Source organism: Sitophilus oryzae, unplaced genomic scaffold (assembly GCF_002938485.1).
Source record: "Sitophilus oryzae breed Bouriz unplaced genomic scaffold, Soryzae_2.0 scaffold_1582_pilon_pilon, whole genome shotgun sequence".
Taxonomy (NCBI): domain Eukaryota; kingdom Metazoa; phylum Arthropoda; class Insecta; order Coleoptera; family Curculionidae; genus Sitophilus; species Sitophilus oryzae.
In genome coordinates, this window is record NW_022146261.1 from 1,176,825 (window position 1) to 1,192,304 (window position 15,480).

The 15,480-nt window shown below is 34.2% G+C and overlaps 3 protein-coding genes across 3 annotated transcripts; all 3 read right to left on the reverse strand.

The window, feature by feature from the left end:
• Positions 1-242: 242 nt before the first annotated feature.
• On the reverse strand, positions 243-1,257 carry LOC115879542. The gene has a single exon (XM_030896435.1). The coding sequence runs from the start codon at positions 1,175-1,177 to the stop codon at positions 548-550; it is 630 nt and encodes a 209-aa protein (XP_030752295.1). The 5' UTR covers positions 1,178-1,257; the 3' UTR covers positions 243-547.
• A 41-nt stretch (positions 1,258-1,298) lies between these two features.
• Positions 1,299-2,273, reverse strand: LOC115879562. The gene has a single exon (XM_030896457.1). The coding sequence runs from the start codon at positions 2,271-2,273 to the stop codon at positions 1,299-1,301; it is 975 nt and encodes a 324-aa protein (XP_030752317.1).
• A 604-nt stretch (positions 2,274-2,877) lies between these two features.
• Positions 2,878-14,217, reverse strand: LOC115879563. Its single transcript, XM_030896458.1, has 5 exons — positions 14,086-14,217; positions 10,664-10,810; positions 10,336-10,503; positions 9,920-10,033; positions 2,878-5,622 (listed from the first exon to the last, which is right to left on the reverse strand). The coding sequence occupies exons 1-5, from the start codon at positions 14,215-14,217 to the stop codon at positions 2,878-2,880; spliced, it is 3,306 nt and encodes a 1,101-aa protein (XP_030752318.1).
• Positions 14,218-15,480: the final 1,263 nt, after the last annotated feature.

Genomic DNA, 15,480 nt, shown 5'->3' on the forward strand with positions numbered 1-15,480 from the left:
ACGTTTCGCTCCAACATAGTGGGCTTTTACAGGCATAAGTGGTGTCTCATTTGACTGGAAGGTTCATCAATATCTAACAAAGAACACATTTTTTGAAATACAAATAATTTTGAGTTCCTGTCCTTATGATCAAGCCAAGTGTTCACTTGTCCTCAGTTACCTAAGGCTTGCTGTACGAAGTTGAACCGATGAGATTAGAAAAGCAAGGCTTCTGCCGGTAATAAAACATAAAACGCTCACGCAAAGAAAAACGTCTTTATTCTACTACTGTAAGAATGCAACTCTCAACTCTATCTCTGCGAAACACTCGCCGGACGCCATCAAGGCACGTAGGCCGGTCCGTTGCAACGTTGCCGTTAGCTCTTAGAAATAACAAAAAATAGGTACATTTAAATTTTCCAGCAAAGTACATACAACAATACTAAACATTCCGCCGCCCTTGAAAGGTTCGGCTTTCAATGAAATAAGAACAAAAAATAATAATCAGGATAGCAATAACAATGATCTAGAACTATAGAATCAACTAGAACAGTAATCACAATCAAGTTCAATTTAAGCTCTCATTCATTGGCAGGACACAGATCTTGCTGATAGCTCGTTTAAACACACCATTTTTGGTTTTGACACTCACTACACGCACTATCGAGTCGGAACCAGGATGCACTTCGATGATCCTACCGAGTGGCCAAAACATAGGAGGCAAATTATCCTCCTTCATTAACACCATTGTCCCCACATCAAGTCGGGGATTGCCAGTTTGCCACTTCGTGCGCTGCTGCAGCAAATGTAGGTATTCTTTAACCCATCTGGACCAAAAATGTTGGAATATTTGTTGAGTAAGATGGTATCTTTTGACGTAATTAGGTTTTGATTCCAATAAAGGTTTCTGTGGAACAGCCGTCAAGACTCGTCCAATGAGGAAATGTCCTGGGGTTAGTGCTTCCAGATCGAAAGGATCATTGGATAATGGGGTTATAGGGCGTGAATTAAGGACAGCTTCCACTTGTGTTAATATGGAATAAAACTCCTCATACGTTAAATGTCGTTGATTCAAAACTCGTTTTAAGTGATGTTTCGTAGACTTCACAGCGGCCTCCCAAAGTCCACCGAAATTAGGCGATCGAGGAGGTATAAAATGAAATTTAATTTGATTATCAGTCAAATAACTTTGAAACATGTCATGATTAGCTAAATTTTGTATAGCCAATAGCTCATTATTGGCACCTACAAAGTTTGTAGCGTTATCGCAATATAAATCCGTGCAGAGACCACGTTTGAAACAAACCTCCTTAGAGTGTTCAAAAACCGTCAGTAGTTAAGTCAGTAATGAGCTCTAGATGTATCGCCTTGGTTGCCATGCAAACAAAGACGCAAATGTAAGCCTTTATAATTCTGCGGTTTTTTAATTTTCCATCTTTCAACTCATAAGGACCAGCAAAATCAATTGATGACGTCAAAAATGGAGAAGTAGGAACTACTCGCGGAGCCGGTAATTGACCCATTTTAGCAGTTAACCCTTTAGGTTTGGATTTAAAACATATAACGCATTTGCGAATACAATTCTTAACAGAATTTTTTCCATTTAAGGGCCAAAATCTTTGCCTTATAAATGAAAGAGTGGTTTGAGTACCTGCATGTAAACTGCGTAAATGCTCATTTTCAATAATTAGACGTGTGAATGGATGTGAATGAGGAAGAATAATCGGGTGTTTTGAGTGATAACAAATATTAGCATTTTGAAGTCTACCACCAACAAGAATTAAACCGTTTTCAAGAATAGGTGATAAAGATCTTAAATTACTTTTAGGATTTACAGAACCAGATTCTTGAAGTGATCGGAAATCAGAGGGAAATGCGGTTATTTGTACCATTTTAGAAAGTGATTCTATGCTGTTATTTATCTCAGCGGGAGATAAACTATTAGAATATTCTCGATTATCTTTCTTGAGTTTTAAGTTATTAATAAATCTTAAACAATAACCAAACACGCGAATTAATTTATTATAATTTGAATATCTTTCGAATATCTCGTGTAATTCAGTATTGGTATTAAAAAATGTCATAGTTTGAGGTTTATACTCCGGAACCTTTTCCGAAATTTTCGCAAATTTAGTAATATTACAATCAGTTGGCCAGAATTCTACAGGTTTTTGAAGATATTCAGGTCCGTGCCACCACAGCTCTGAATATTTTAACTCATGTAGAGTACAACCGCGGGAAATAATATCTGCGGGGTTAAGAGATGAGGATATGTAATTCCAATTTTTTACCATTGTTAGCGAGTGGATCTCCGACACCCGATTACTAACAAAAGGTTTCCACATTCGTGGTTGGCCTGCTATCCATGACAGAACTATCGTAGAATCCGTCCAAAGATATATCTCATTAATTGGAAGATCTAGAATAGATAAACATTTAGATAATAGTCGTGACATTAACAACGCTCCGCAGAGTTCTAAACGTGGTAGAGAAATTGATTTCAACGGTGCTACGCGGGACTTTGCACAAAGTAAATTACATTTGATACAATCCTGCTCGTCAATAGAACGTAGATATATTGCGCATCCGTACGACTTTTCACTAGCGTCAGAAAAAGCATGTATTTGTATATTACGAGGTTTACCTACTAGAACGCACCTAGGAACTTGTAAGGATTGAATGTCTAATAAGTTTGTTTTAAAATTTAGCCATTGTGTGTAAAGAACATTAGGAATTGGCTCATCCCATTCTAGTTGAAGTAACCACAAATTCTGCATAAGAAGTTTTGCGCGTATCAAAATAGGACCCAAAAGAGAGAGAGGATCGAATATTTTTGCAATAAAGGAAAGAATCGATCGTTTTGTCGCTTGATCGGTTTTAAATTCTAAATCTTGACCTTTATACCGAAAAAATATCTAAAGAAGGAATCCAGCATACGCCTAACGTTTTAGTAGATGAGTCATCCGTGATCAAGTACTGCGTATCCGAAGTAGCCGATATAGTATTTAAAAAATTAACATCGTTAGATTGAAATTTCCGTATTTCAAATCCGTATTTTAACAAAATGTTAGATAGATTTTCGCGAATTTTGATTAAGTCTGTGCTATCCGAAGCACCTGTTAAGATGTCATCCATATACATATCTTTATTTATTATGTCGCATTCAGTGGGGTATTCATGGATATTTTCTATTGCAATTTGTTTAAGACAACGCGTAGCTAAAAATGAAGCTGGTTTTTCGCCATAAGTTAGCGTTTGTAAATTATAATATTTAACTTCATCTTGTGGATTTTCTCGCCAAACTATTCGTTGTAAATTTTGATGTTCAGGATGTATTAATATCTGGCGGTACATTTTCGTCAAATCGCCAATAAATGCGGTCGTGTGTCTTCGAAATCTTAACAAAACTGAAAATAGCTCATTTTGTAAAATCGGACCATCCATTAAAGATATATTTGAAGTAGTTTTAGCACTAGCGTCAAACACCACCCTGATTTTAGTCGTAACACTATCTAATTTAATGACACTATGGTGAGGTAAATAATAAATCGGTGTTGATGACACTTGATCTCTTGAAATTTGTCTCATGTGACCGAGTTTTTCATATTCGTGCATAAAATCGCTATATTGTATTTTTAAGTTTTCGTTTTTCGACAATCTTTGTTCCACGGAGTATAGTCTATTTAAAGCACGGTTTTCTGAATCCCCAAGAACCGAAAAATTACCTTTTAATGGTAGTTTGAGTATAAATCTACCCTGGTCGTTTCTAACGAAAGTGTTCACAAAATGCTGTTCACACTCGCGTTCTTCAGAAGTCCAAGATTTTTCAGCTATCTCAGGAACTTCCTCAACTTTCCAAAATCTTTCAATTTGTGAGTTTAAATTGAAATCATCTTGGCAAGCGTCTGTGTTTAAGAAGAAACATTTTGATTGGTGTTGATTTATGGGAATGTTGCCAGCTACAATCCAGCCAAGAACGCTGTTCTGTAGGACAGGTAAACCTTTTCCCATTTTTATTTGACCTTGGGTAAGTAAACTATAAAAAATCGAAGATCCAATAAGCATATCTATGTTCGAAGCGACGTTAAAATCGGGATCAGCGAGTGGAAGATCGGGTATTTTTAAATTTGATATGTCAAACGACATTTGTGGTGTGAAATCGCTGATTTTATCAATCACTAAGCATGAGATATTTGATTTGTATGTATCGCGGATAGAAGAGATTGTTGTGTTAACTTGTTCATGGATTGTCGTTTTAATTTGGTTTATTCCAGAAACTGGCATATTTACATTTCGTGTGCGTAACTTTAATCGTGTTACCATTTCTCGGGTTATAAAATTTGATTGTGAGCCGCTATCCAGTAAGACTCGGCATGAAACGGGAGTATTATTTGCGTCAAAAATATGAATTAGCGCTGTCGCTAATAAAACAAAAGGTTGGGACAGTTTTTGAGAATAATGTGACAACACTGTACAATTTTGGGTTTCATTTGGAGTATTATTGATACGCTGATTCATATTACCTTGGTCTGTTGCAGAAGATACTTGTGAAATATTGACATTTGTTTGAGGTCTAGGGTTTGAAGGATTACTGTTGTTGCGTTTTTCAACATTTGTTGAAGTGGACGCCCCTGATTGATGTAAAAGGGTTGAATGTCGACCATTGCAAATCCTACAACCTGATGATCTACACTCAGAGTTTCTATGTCCTTTTCTTAAACAGTTTGTACAAAGAAATAACCGCTTTACCTCCTCAAAACGAGACGACACTGGTAAAGATTTAAATTTCTGACATACATATCTAAAATGTTTATTATTGCATATATGACAAATAGGACTAGAATGTTCAAAAGATTGGAAACTTTGTTTTTGTCGACATACCAGATTTCCGCTTGATTTCGTGTCTAAAGCCTCTAAAACCTGACATCTTTGTGTCAAAAACTTGGAAAAGTCGTTAATTTTGGGCTTAGTTATGTCTTTACTAAAATTTTCCCACTCGCGTTTTGTAGAAAAATCCAGTTTGGAATTTAAAAAGTATATTAAAATTGTGCTTGCACTTTCGATGGATTCGCCTAAGCTTTCCATGGCTCGTAAATTTTTTAAAAACGTATCTAAGAAATTGCGTAACGTGATATGCGATTCCTTTTGTAACGATGGTAGATCAAAGATTTCTTTAAGATGTGCGTTAATTATTGCCTTTTTATTATCATATCTTTCCGACAGTAGGTTAAAAGCTGTTTCATAATTTGCATCCGAAAGGGGTAGAGATGCAATGACTTGCGCAGCTTCACCTTTCAGACAGGATTGAAGATGGTAATATTTTTCGATGTTTTGTAATGTACCGTTGTTATGTACTAAGGCAGTGAATGTATCTCTAAATCTCTGCCATTCTGAATATTGCCCCGAAAACTCCGGTATTTTTATGGCTTGTAACTTAGTATTTGGCTGCAACTGTTGTACAGCAAATGGGTTAAACAGCGGCGCTGTTGGATTAACCGGTTGTGAGAGATGGGAAATTAAATCTTTCGCGGCAGAAATGGCTTTAAAATACCTAACTTGAAACTCTTCGCGTTCCTCACTTGCTTGATCCGCGTTTAAACTACCTGTTTCTAGCAAAACATCTTCGAGCTCACCCTGTATATTCTTAAATTCCGATAAAATATTTTTTGTTGCTTCGTAACGCGTTTCTATTTCGGTCAGTGTATATTTTTCCGCGGTATACTTATCTAAGTAAGTTTGAAACCGTGTGAGCTCTGCCTTAATTTGGCCTCGACGAGCTATTAACCGTTTTTCTTCTCTTTGTCTTTCTGTCATTTTGTCGTTTTAATATTTTTCAAATGAAATATGCGAGAATTCGAGAAATTATTGTTTTATAAACTCTAATTGTGTTATGTTTAATCGAAATTAACCAAAGAGATAGAGAAAGATCGATAATTTTTCATTATTTAACGAGTTTTTTGTTTAATTTGTGCAAATCATATGTTTTATGATAAATTATTTAATATTCTTTTTGTAAAAGTTGCCTGTTACACCGTGTATATAACTATTTTACCTAATTTATTTACCTGTTGTGAAGTATACGACAATAATCACTTAAATTATTATAAGTTATAGGTTATTATCTTAAATATATCAACACAAGTGGCGAAAAAAAGGATATAAATAGGTTATATATGGTTTAAATAATGGTTAGAAAGGATACGGGATACCTAACTTTGTTGAATCGTGTTCTCGTGCTTGTTTGACCGGAGCCTTGTCAATATGGCTGACGGCGTACGTGATTTTCTTCGTATTTCTTTATTACGTTTTTCGTGGTGCAGCTTCAGCGATGCTTCCTTTTTTTTGTTCAAATATCCGGCTCGAAGGACCAACTTTATGTTCACTTGTCGTCAGTTACCTAAGGCTTGCTGTACGAAGTTGAACCGATGAGATTAGAAAAGCAAGGCTTCTGCCGGTAATAAAACATAAAACGCTCACGCAAAGAAAAACGTCTTTATTCTACTACTGTAAGAATGCAACTCTCAACTCTATCTCTGCGAAACACTCGCCGGACGCCATCAAGGCACGTAGGCCGGTCCGTTGCAACGTTGCCGTTAGCTCTTAGAAATAACAAAAAATAGGTACATTTAAATTTTCCAGCAAAGTACATACAACAATACTAAACACCAAGTATTAACCAGATCGGCATTGCTTATCAATTTTACTCCATCTGAAAAGTATTATAAAATAAAGTTCGTCGCAAGCAGACGCAGGTGAACTATACAAAAATTAAAAGTGTATGAATATGTCAACAAAAATATTCAATAAATACGATATGTTTTGATATGTTTTTTTTAAATACCTTTTTGAAGTTTGAAAACGTAAAATTTTTATACCGATTTAAGAATCATCTTAAAAAATAAATAAAAACTAAACAATTAGAAATAAATTTAAAGTACATACCTTGTTTAACAATTTCCATAGTGGCTTTCAATTAAGTACGTACCGTTTAACTCCATAATATTCAGAACTACTATGAATGTTATTCTTTTCACTGATAAGACAATGATCGCAACATTTATTTTTAGTGAAAATATTTGCTAACAAAAAACGCTGCTTATGAAAAATAATATACAGGATGATTGAACATTGCTATAAGTATAAAATTACATATTCAGGTATTAGTAAATTTTAACTTTTTTTTTTCGATTTTTGTCCATGGGACGAAGCACTGTGCGTCGTTCCAAAAATCAAGCGACGGCAGAAATTTTTATCGACGATGCGACACGACGGTTTTACCCCACATACATGAGTTTTTAGCAAAATTTTCACGACGTTTTGGATCGCGGCGTTACGAAAGGATGAGATTAACCGTAGTCTGTGGCGGGCTTTACAGTTGGGAAATTTGCACCGCATTTTTGCGTCTTGCAAAATTGGCCAATGCCCAGTTTGATCCGTCCAGACTTCTGTCCGGGTTTCATAGGACCTCTGCTTCTCTTTTCGTCGATGTCATTTTGCAACTAGAACTTGGGCGACCTCGCTTCGGAGCTAGAGATTCTATACAGCACAAGTAATTTGCAACTTCAGCACGAAATTCAGCTTCACTTTTTAGTTTAATATCTGGTTGATTTTTAGTTAGTGCCCGTTTATATAATAACCATGAATTGACTAGCGCTAGATCTAGGAGATGGTAAAAAATTCTCATGTATTATTTTCCTATTTTTTACTCTGATTTTATATCTCCCCATAATACTATCCAACAGGCCCACTACGCCCATATGTCTATTATATTCTCGTATTATATTAGGGCAATCCACTTCTATATTTTTCTTTTTTTCGATCAAATCTTTTTAAATTCGAAATCAGATTTCTTTCAGCAAATGAAGATTCCAAAGAAACATATTTGTTGCCTTTCCAAATAACAGTGGAAATATCAACACCTTCAATTGTTGCGACAAATTCATGACATGAACCAAGATCGGTATTTTTCAATGCAGCTTCTGTTAACAATTTGGTATTGGGAATTATTCTTGTGGCGTTATTCTTTTGAAACAAAAAATAAATAAAAAGTCTTAGAAAGAAAAATAGAAAGTTTCAGAGATGGCTGAATCCACTACAAAATTTCTTCTCTGTAGATACCCTCTAGCTTTTATACAATGAAGACGGGGTGAGTTACAACTAAATGTAATTTGGGCTAGCCGAAAAAAGCCTTTATTTACTATCGATAGTTGTGCCTCGGTGGTACGAAAGTACTACTATTGCACGCAGGCCGCTATCTCGCGATGCGGGACTTAATATCTTACCGCTACTTTACAACAAGTCGTGTTTATATACTCTGCACTGTGCTCGACATATTGTGGAAACGACCCAAGCTCACCTAATGATGGGGTAGGGCCCCGAAACCGGTAGTGAGAGCAGGTTGATCCACATTATGTCGAATACAACGTGGAATTAATTTCTATAATAGCAGTTCAAGGCCAGAAACTCTTATATAATAAAAATAATCTCTACATATAGAGAGAGTAATCACTCCAAATTTCCCAACTATAATAATAATAAAAAAAAATATAGTAAGCTTACAAAAAAATATATAGCTATATGCGGTTTACATAAATGATCATAATATTCAAAAAAAGTTCAATTTTAAATAGCTTATCTAGGTGCATGTGCCTATAGGATTCCTATGCAGCATCAAAAACAAAAACCCACTTCTTTGCAAGTAGATCTGTATCCTACAAAAAGTGCCTCAGCAATACGTAAATGTAATACGAAGGAGAAAATAAAATGGACAAAAAAAAACAAAAAAAACTCTCTGTCTGAAAGGTTTCTTTTTTTATTCGATTATACTCTGAAGTAACTCCTAGGTCGGGTTCGTTTTTTGGTACTTGCATTTTTTCCAGGCGTGTCAAATTTATAGGCAAAGCCTGAAACTCCTGACATCACAAAAAATTTGAAACTCCGTTTGTGGGGTTTCAAGGCATATATTGTTTCATGTAGTGTAGTGTATAAATATTATTACACCCTGTACATAATAGTTTAGATATAAGTATTTCTTAAGTTAAGTTAATTAAGGTCAGTTTATATTATATGTTTAGAATTAGTTGTTTATATAATATTAGAAATGCAACTATGCATTATTGGATGTCGCGCGATATGCTAATTAGGGTTAATCGTTAATGAATTACTATTAAGATTTACACAAGAACAGATTGTACTAGTTATTCGAAATGAAGTTGGTTTTTTATATAGTCTTAGAGTTTCTTTCAGAGCATGTAATTGCGAACCCAAATAAGAACATTACAGTAGTGCCTAACTTTAGTTGAGCACATCTGTTCATTACTAATTATTCATTACTGCTATTGTATTGTATTTTGTATTTGACTAAGAGTGGGTCCCATGGAACCCTCCACTGCGGCCGCGAGGGCCTATTGTGGCTTTGTTTTCTGTTCATCTATACTAAGATGTTGCTCTAATCGCACTGAAGAAGATTTGTTGTTGAAAAAATCAACTATAGGCCTAATTTTGTGGTCTGTCATGACCTTGTTTATCGCGCGGTATAAAAGTGTCGTTGTTAGCGAAATGTTTAAATTTTCTCATCTTCTTCGAACATATTTACGGGCATTAATATTTACATCCGCTACTGGTGCAAATCGTAGTTCCTTACTCCAAAATGACCTCAGGTTGGGCCTATGAACCAAAGATCTAAACATTATGATGCTAAGGATTTTTTTTACGTCACTTTCAGTAAAACATGGCGGACGCTCAGGTTTGGTTTGCACTGCATATATGTTTGTCTCTAATAAATTAGTGTGATGAGCTCTTTGGGGAAGAAATAATTGAAAAAATCATATGTATTTTCTAACGATAGAATATTGTCAGGCAAGTCAATATTGAAACGGAATCGTAATTGATCTATATTTAGCTCTAAACACTTTGATATTTTTGATCATGATCCGCTTACCTCCTTTGGTAGGTTTAATAAAGACAGAAAGCGGAAGATTGTCTTCATCATATCGTATCTATCATCATCATCTGTATCGCTTTCATCACATCCATCGTCACTAAGTCTACTATTCTAAAAACTTATTCTTGCTCATTATGAAACTGAAAAAATGTATGTATGTATGAATCTATGTATTCAGTGGTATAAAAAGAAATATAAGTATATTCGTGACATTTTTCAATAAAATACATAAAAAGTCTTTCTGTGCTCAAATATTAGAGATTTAAAAAAAATAACGAGAGCGAAGCCATACGAATATATTACAATCACGCTACCTCCTGATCCATTGGCTGCAAAATAGATGTCACTAATGGAGGACTTGACAAGATATCTGTATTAGGGTGGGACGGACCGTTGTCCAATAACAAAATTACCTCTAATGGGAGATTTTTATTTTTCAAACGATTTTGTACTTGAGGTACAAACTGAGAGAAAAACCAGTCTTTGCACAACTCTAAATCTATCCAGGCTGCTCTCCGAGGCCGATAGGACACTGGCAGTGCATCTCTATTAAGGTTTTTAAAAGCTAGGGGATTTTCAGGCTACAACCAATTACAAAAAGTGTAACTTGTAACGGATAATTTGCTGCAAATTGCAACCGTAATTCTCTCCTTATTCATTTTAAAACCCTAAGCGGATGGTGCTGGCTGCTTCTTTGTCTGCTGATAACTTTTCGCCACAAATGCTCAACATATGGATTACATGCCTTTGCTTCCAGGGGGTGATCCAGCCGTCGCCCGTAGTGAAGCCTTCACCTGCATTTATATTTTTATGTAACAATGGAGCTTTTTCCTTATGCAACAGTCCACTTAAGAGAGTTTCTCGACGTCTTTCTTGCATAAAGCATACCTACAAGACATCATCCAACACTTCTAATTTAGATTTTCTAACAGTTTTTTGCCAACTTTAAGATTTTTTGCAATTTTTGAAACATTCTCACCTTTATCTAACCTTTTAATGGCATCCAGTTTATCCTGAACATTTAAAACATTCTTTTTCTCCGTCATACTGCTACGATACGTAAGATATACATACATATATTATGATATTAAACAAGGGAACGATGATACAAAACGCTCATGACAAGTCTCAACTATTAATAACTTTGCATGTTCTTATTTCGACGAGTTTCGACAGCAACGATGACTAATTATTACGATAATTTACTAATATAATTACGATAATTATTACGATCGCCGAGTGGCAGATTATCGGGAGTATATCGAACAGATTATCACTGTATATCGAACCACACCTGACCTTTTTACTAATAGCATTTCTCTGTAGGGAAATACGTCTGAAGGAGACCTGAAGGTGATTCGTTTTAAATAAAATTACTCCTAGATTATGTTTTTCCACTTTTATTTGGCTTACTTCTGACCACTTAAATTATTCTCCCTGGTCATCTTTCTTAATGGACAAAACTCTAAGGTCTTGAGACAACATTTTAAAATCCTAAAAGTCCTTGTACTGCATCTCGTTTACTATGCAGGGGTGTTTCTAGCCAGTCTAAAAACAGGTACAAGTTGGCTAGGAATGAAGACATCCCCTACCTTTTTCACTGATGTTGAAATGGCACTGTGAGCCGAGTCACCCTCACTTTGACCATGGTTCTTCTCGAAGAAATAGTGAGTTATGACTTCAATATTTTTGCTTTTGGACAAAAAATAAAGATACATTGAAGGTGTGACTGAGAATTTTTGTTTTGGTCATAGCACCCGTCAGAAAAGAAATACAGTTTTTACACCTTCTTTATCATAAATTTCCAGAAAACTTAAAAAGACATGTTGAAATCTCTGATGAGCCTCTCTTGCTTTGACCCTCATGCCATGTGTAACAGTGGCAATCTCTGTTTGCGATATTATACACTGTAAAATTGTATACGCTTAATCGTAACAGCCTAACCCTTACAGCAGGGTTAAAAATCGTGTGGATCTGTGTGGCGGGACTAACGTGCACAGCGTGTATTCATAGGGATCCAAGCCAAGCGCCAATTTCTTGTTTTGATAAAAACGCGTTTAACTTTGATACCTTATCATAAATCTCCTAATTAATATTTTTGGTTGCTGTTTCCATTTTTGAAAGACCTGTAGTTAACTTAAAAGTTTAGCATTTAAATTAAAAATTAAAATAAAACTGATTATATATATTAAATATGGTGATTGGATCTCTTTATATATTTAGATATGTATTGGTTTTAAATTTATTTAAACAGCATCAAAGGAAGTTTTGGATGTTGGCTCTTTATATAGATTTAAGAATAAAGTTAGTATTGAAATGGCTACTTTTAAATAAATTTACACTTTTTATTTTAAAACATTTCATTCAACATTGGTGCAAAAATATAGTAAGAATCACAAAAACGCTTTTTATTGCAAAATACACTAATTGCTAAAATGGTAATACAGACACCGAATGTTTTTTTTTATACAAAACACTTTCTACAGAAATGTAAGAAACAAAACAGTTTTTGAAAATATTCTACCTACAAAACTATAACTTCAAAACAAAAAACGATGTTTTTTACGAAAACATCAACTACTCTACTAATTTGTACAGTACAATTCGTGACCACGCTATACTAATAATACACTACCTACTCTAAAACAGCTAACAAACATGTACCTACTGATTTATTTTAACTATCTTCCTCTACAAAATCTAAATCTTGACCAAACCCATCAATATCATCTAAAAATTCCCCAGTTTCATTAATTTTATAAAAATATTTAGCATCTGTGGGAATGAAGCGTAACAAACTCTTAATGTCAGCAGCTTTTTTGTTAGAAATTGCCTTTCCATTAGGATGTATTTTTTTTAAATCCTCAAAACCTAGAAGGCTAATGGATTTTCTGTCTTTGGTAGTTTTCGAAATATCTACTTTCTGAAAGTTCGTAATAACATGCTTTTGTACAAAAGGAATCAACCACCAATTGTTGATGTTGGTTCTATTTACATTAAATTCGTGGAATACAATATCTTAAATAATAATTACGTCTAGTACTAAAACAAAAATATTTTTTCAAAAATAAATAATAATAGCTAAATTATTAACTTAATCAAAACAATATTTAAAAAAATACGTTTTCACTGACTAACATAACCTATAAACTGTTTGTTTTGTTGCATCTACTTAGCTTTTTTCGCTGAAAAATTTGGACAAACATAATAATCCCTTTTGCTTTGGTCAAGGGCCTTTAACACTATCAACTTTGATCTTTCACTCATTTCACTTAAAATCCAAAACTTATAACTGTCGAAAAAATGTAAAGAGAACCAAGCAAGGATATATAGGATATATCCTTGGAACCAAATGACATTTGCTATTCATATAAAAAGGTGTGTCACTTGGATCTCTTTATGTAAAAAAAAACAGCTATTTTAATGATGTCGCTTGGTTCAACGCGTCATATGGCGCTTTAAATGAAATATTTTCATTCCGAACATTTTATGATGACATAAGTAACCCTTCTGCTAAAAGATGGCACAACTAACTAATTTTTCGAATTTTGGCGCTTGGTTCCCTATGAATAAACGTTATCCATGTGATATATACTTGGCAACTTTGTTGAAAAAATGTTTTACAAGTACATTATAAATATCCATCTGCTTAGTTTTGTTTTTGAGAGGATGTTTGCCTCTTCTATCTATAGGCGGAGTAGTTTGTTCGCCACCTCTTGTTTTATTAATTAGAGCCCTCGTCAAGCGACCATCTGACACCCTTAAAGCATTTTTAAAAAAAGTTTGCTGACATTAACGCTATCTCCATTTTCTTTTGGCAGCTTATAAATCCGTGTCTTCGGCGTTTGTCTGGATCTTGAGAATGTGTGAACAGAATGTGTGAACCTTATTAGTAACTGTTACTTGGCCATTGATATAAGATGTTTGCAAATTAAAATTTGACAAATTGTAAACATTTTCGAATATCCGTTTTCTCTCTTGAATACTCAGTAACAAGTGGCATCATCTGGAACAATTGCAGTCTGCGTCAAAGAACGATTTTTCTGGAACTACGTTATCCCTGTAGTTTACGTAAGATTTTCCAGAGTTTCTTGAAAATTTACTCTTCTGCCTTTTCCTTTTGTGATTTATCTTCCTTTCTCTTCTTTTTTTTCATCCACAACGTTGAGACCAGGTGCAGTCATAGTCGATTCTCCAGAATCGCTTTCGGACTCGTTATCCGTTGGCGAGTGAAAATCCGAACCAGAATCTGTATCGAATTCGCTGGGTTCGGCGATGCTAGAAGTATCTGACATTTTTAGTATTGAAAATACTTCTGGCCGCGTTTATATGGGACCCATCTTTGAAAAAACGACATGCTAGAGCCGCATGGGTTCGTTAACCTGCCTGTCAACACGTCGATAGTTTAGCCGGCGTTATAGGAATATGGAATAGGGCAAGGTCGTTCAAAGGCCGAAATGAGGTAGAAGTCGTAAATAAAATGATCCATAATGTTAAAATACGCTTCGAAGTGTTAAAAGTGTTGAAAATTGATTAAAATCTGTTAGGTTTAAGATATTGGTGAGTACTTTTTGAGTTTTAAGTCAAGTATGTAGGTGAGAGAAATATTATGTGATTTATTCGATGGTATAAGCCGTGAAGCTAATAGGGTGTGTGTTATATTTCATGAATATTTCATTTTATTTTGTTCGTAACTGAGTCTTGTAAGCTCACACTGTATTTGTAAACAATAAGGTATTATCCTTATTATGGTACTTATATGTATGTATATAATTTTGTATTCTCTGTTTAATGTATTTGTACACAATTTTTTTTATATATTTCTTAATTATCATATTATTTAACAGTATCAAAAGTAATGTTGCCTCCCATTTTTATACAGGGCGGTAAAGTTTTCAGGAAAATCAGTTTTTTTTATAATAACACTGATACTATTTTAAATATCTTTATAAAATTTAGTACTCGCCTTCCATGTATCAAGATGTATTTTTTCATATAAAAACAGTTCTGTAATTTTTATTTCAGTTGCGTCCTTACGGGATTGGGTTAGTTAATTAAATTTGATTTCTTGATTTTCTTAACAGTTTAATAGCGAAGTGCTTTAGACTTTAAATCGATACATATGATAATATTCTTTTTTCTCCGAAATTATGGAATTGTCTAGTTGTAAAATTTATTGATTTTAGTATACTTTAGTTGTTATTAATATAAGTTAAAACGACGCTAACTCCTTTATTGCATTTTTTAATTGATTAGTAATTTTTTTGATTTTATCCAGTGTGTAAGCCACCAATGCACATGTCATATTTTGCACCCATGCCTCATATTTGTATTTTACCACATTTTAAATTTATATGTATGCATATATGTTATTTTTGATTGTAATATAATATTTGCTAAACTTTCTATCATGTATTTGTATATCATTTTTTATATCTCCCGTAATTTTCACATTATTTTACAGTCGACATCAAAAATAATGTTGCCTCTGCACTTTGACCTAATATACGTATAAGTATTTGTTAAAACAATACTCGCCTATTTTATAAACATAATTA

Coding starts and splice junctions, on each gene's coding strand:
- LOC115879562 (XM_030896457.1), bottom strand. CDS start 2,273: ATGGTAAAAAATTGGAATTACATATCCTCATCTCTTAACCCCGCAGAT.
- LOC115879563 (XM_030896458.1), bottom strand. CDS start 14,217: ATGTCAGATACTTCTAGCATCGCCGAACCCAGCGAATTCGATACAGAT. Junction 10,034..10,335: donor ATAAAAATCTCCCATTAGAG/GTAATTTTGTTA, acceptor ATAAGTTTTTAG/AATAGTAGACTTAGTGACGA. Junction 5,623..9,919: donor TATTAAACCTACCAAAGGAG/GTAAGCGGATCA, acceptor TCGGAATTTAAG/AATATACAGGGTGAGCTCGA.
- LOC115879542 (XM_030896435.1), bottom strand. CDS start 1,177: ATGTTTCAAAGTTATTTGACTGATAATCAAATTAAATTTCATTTTATA.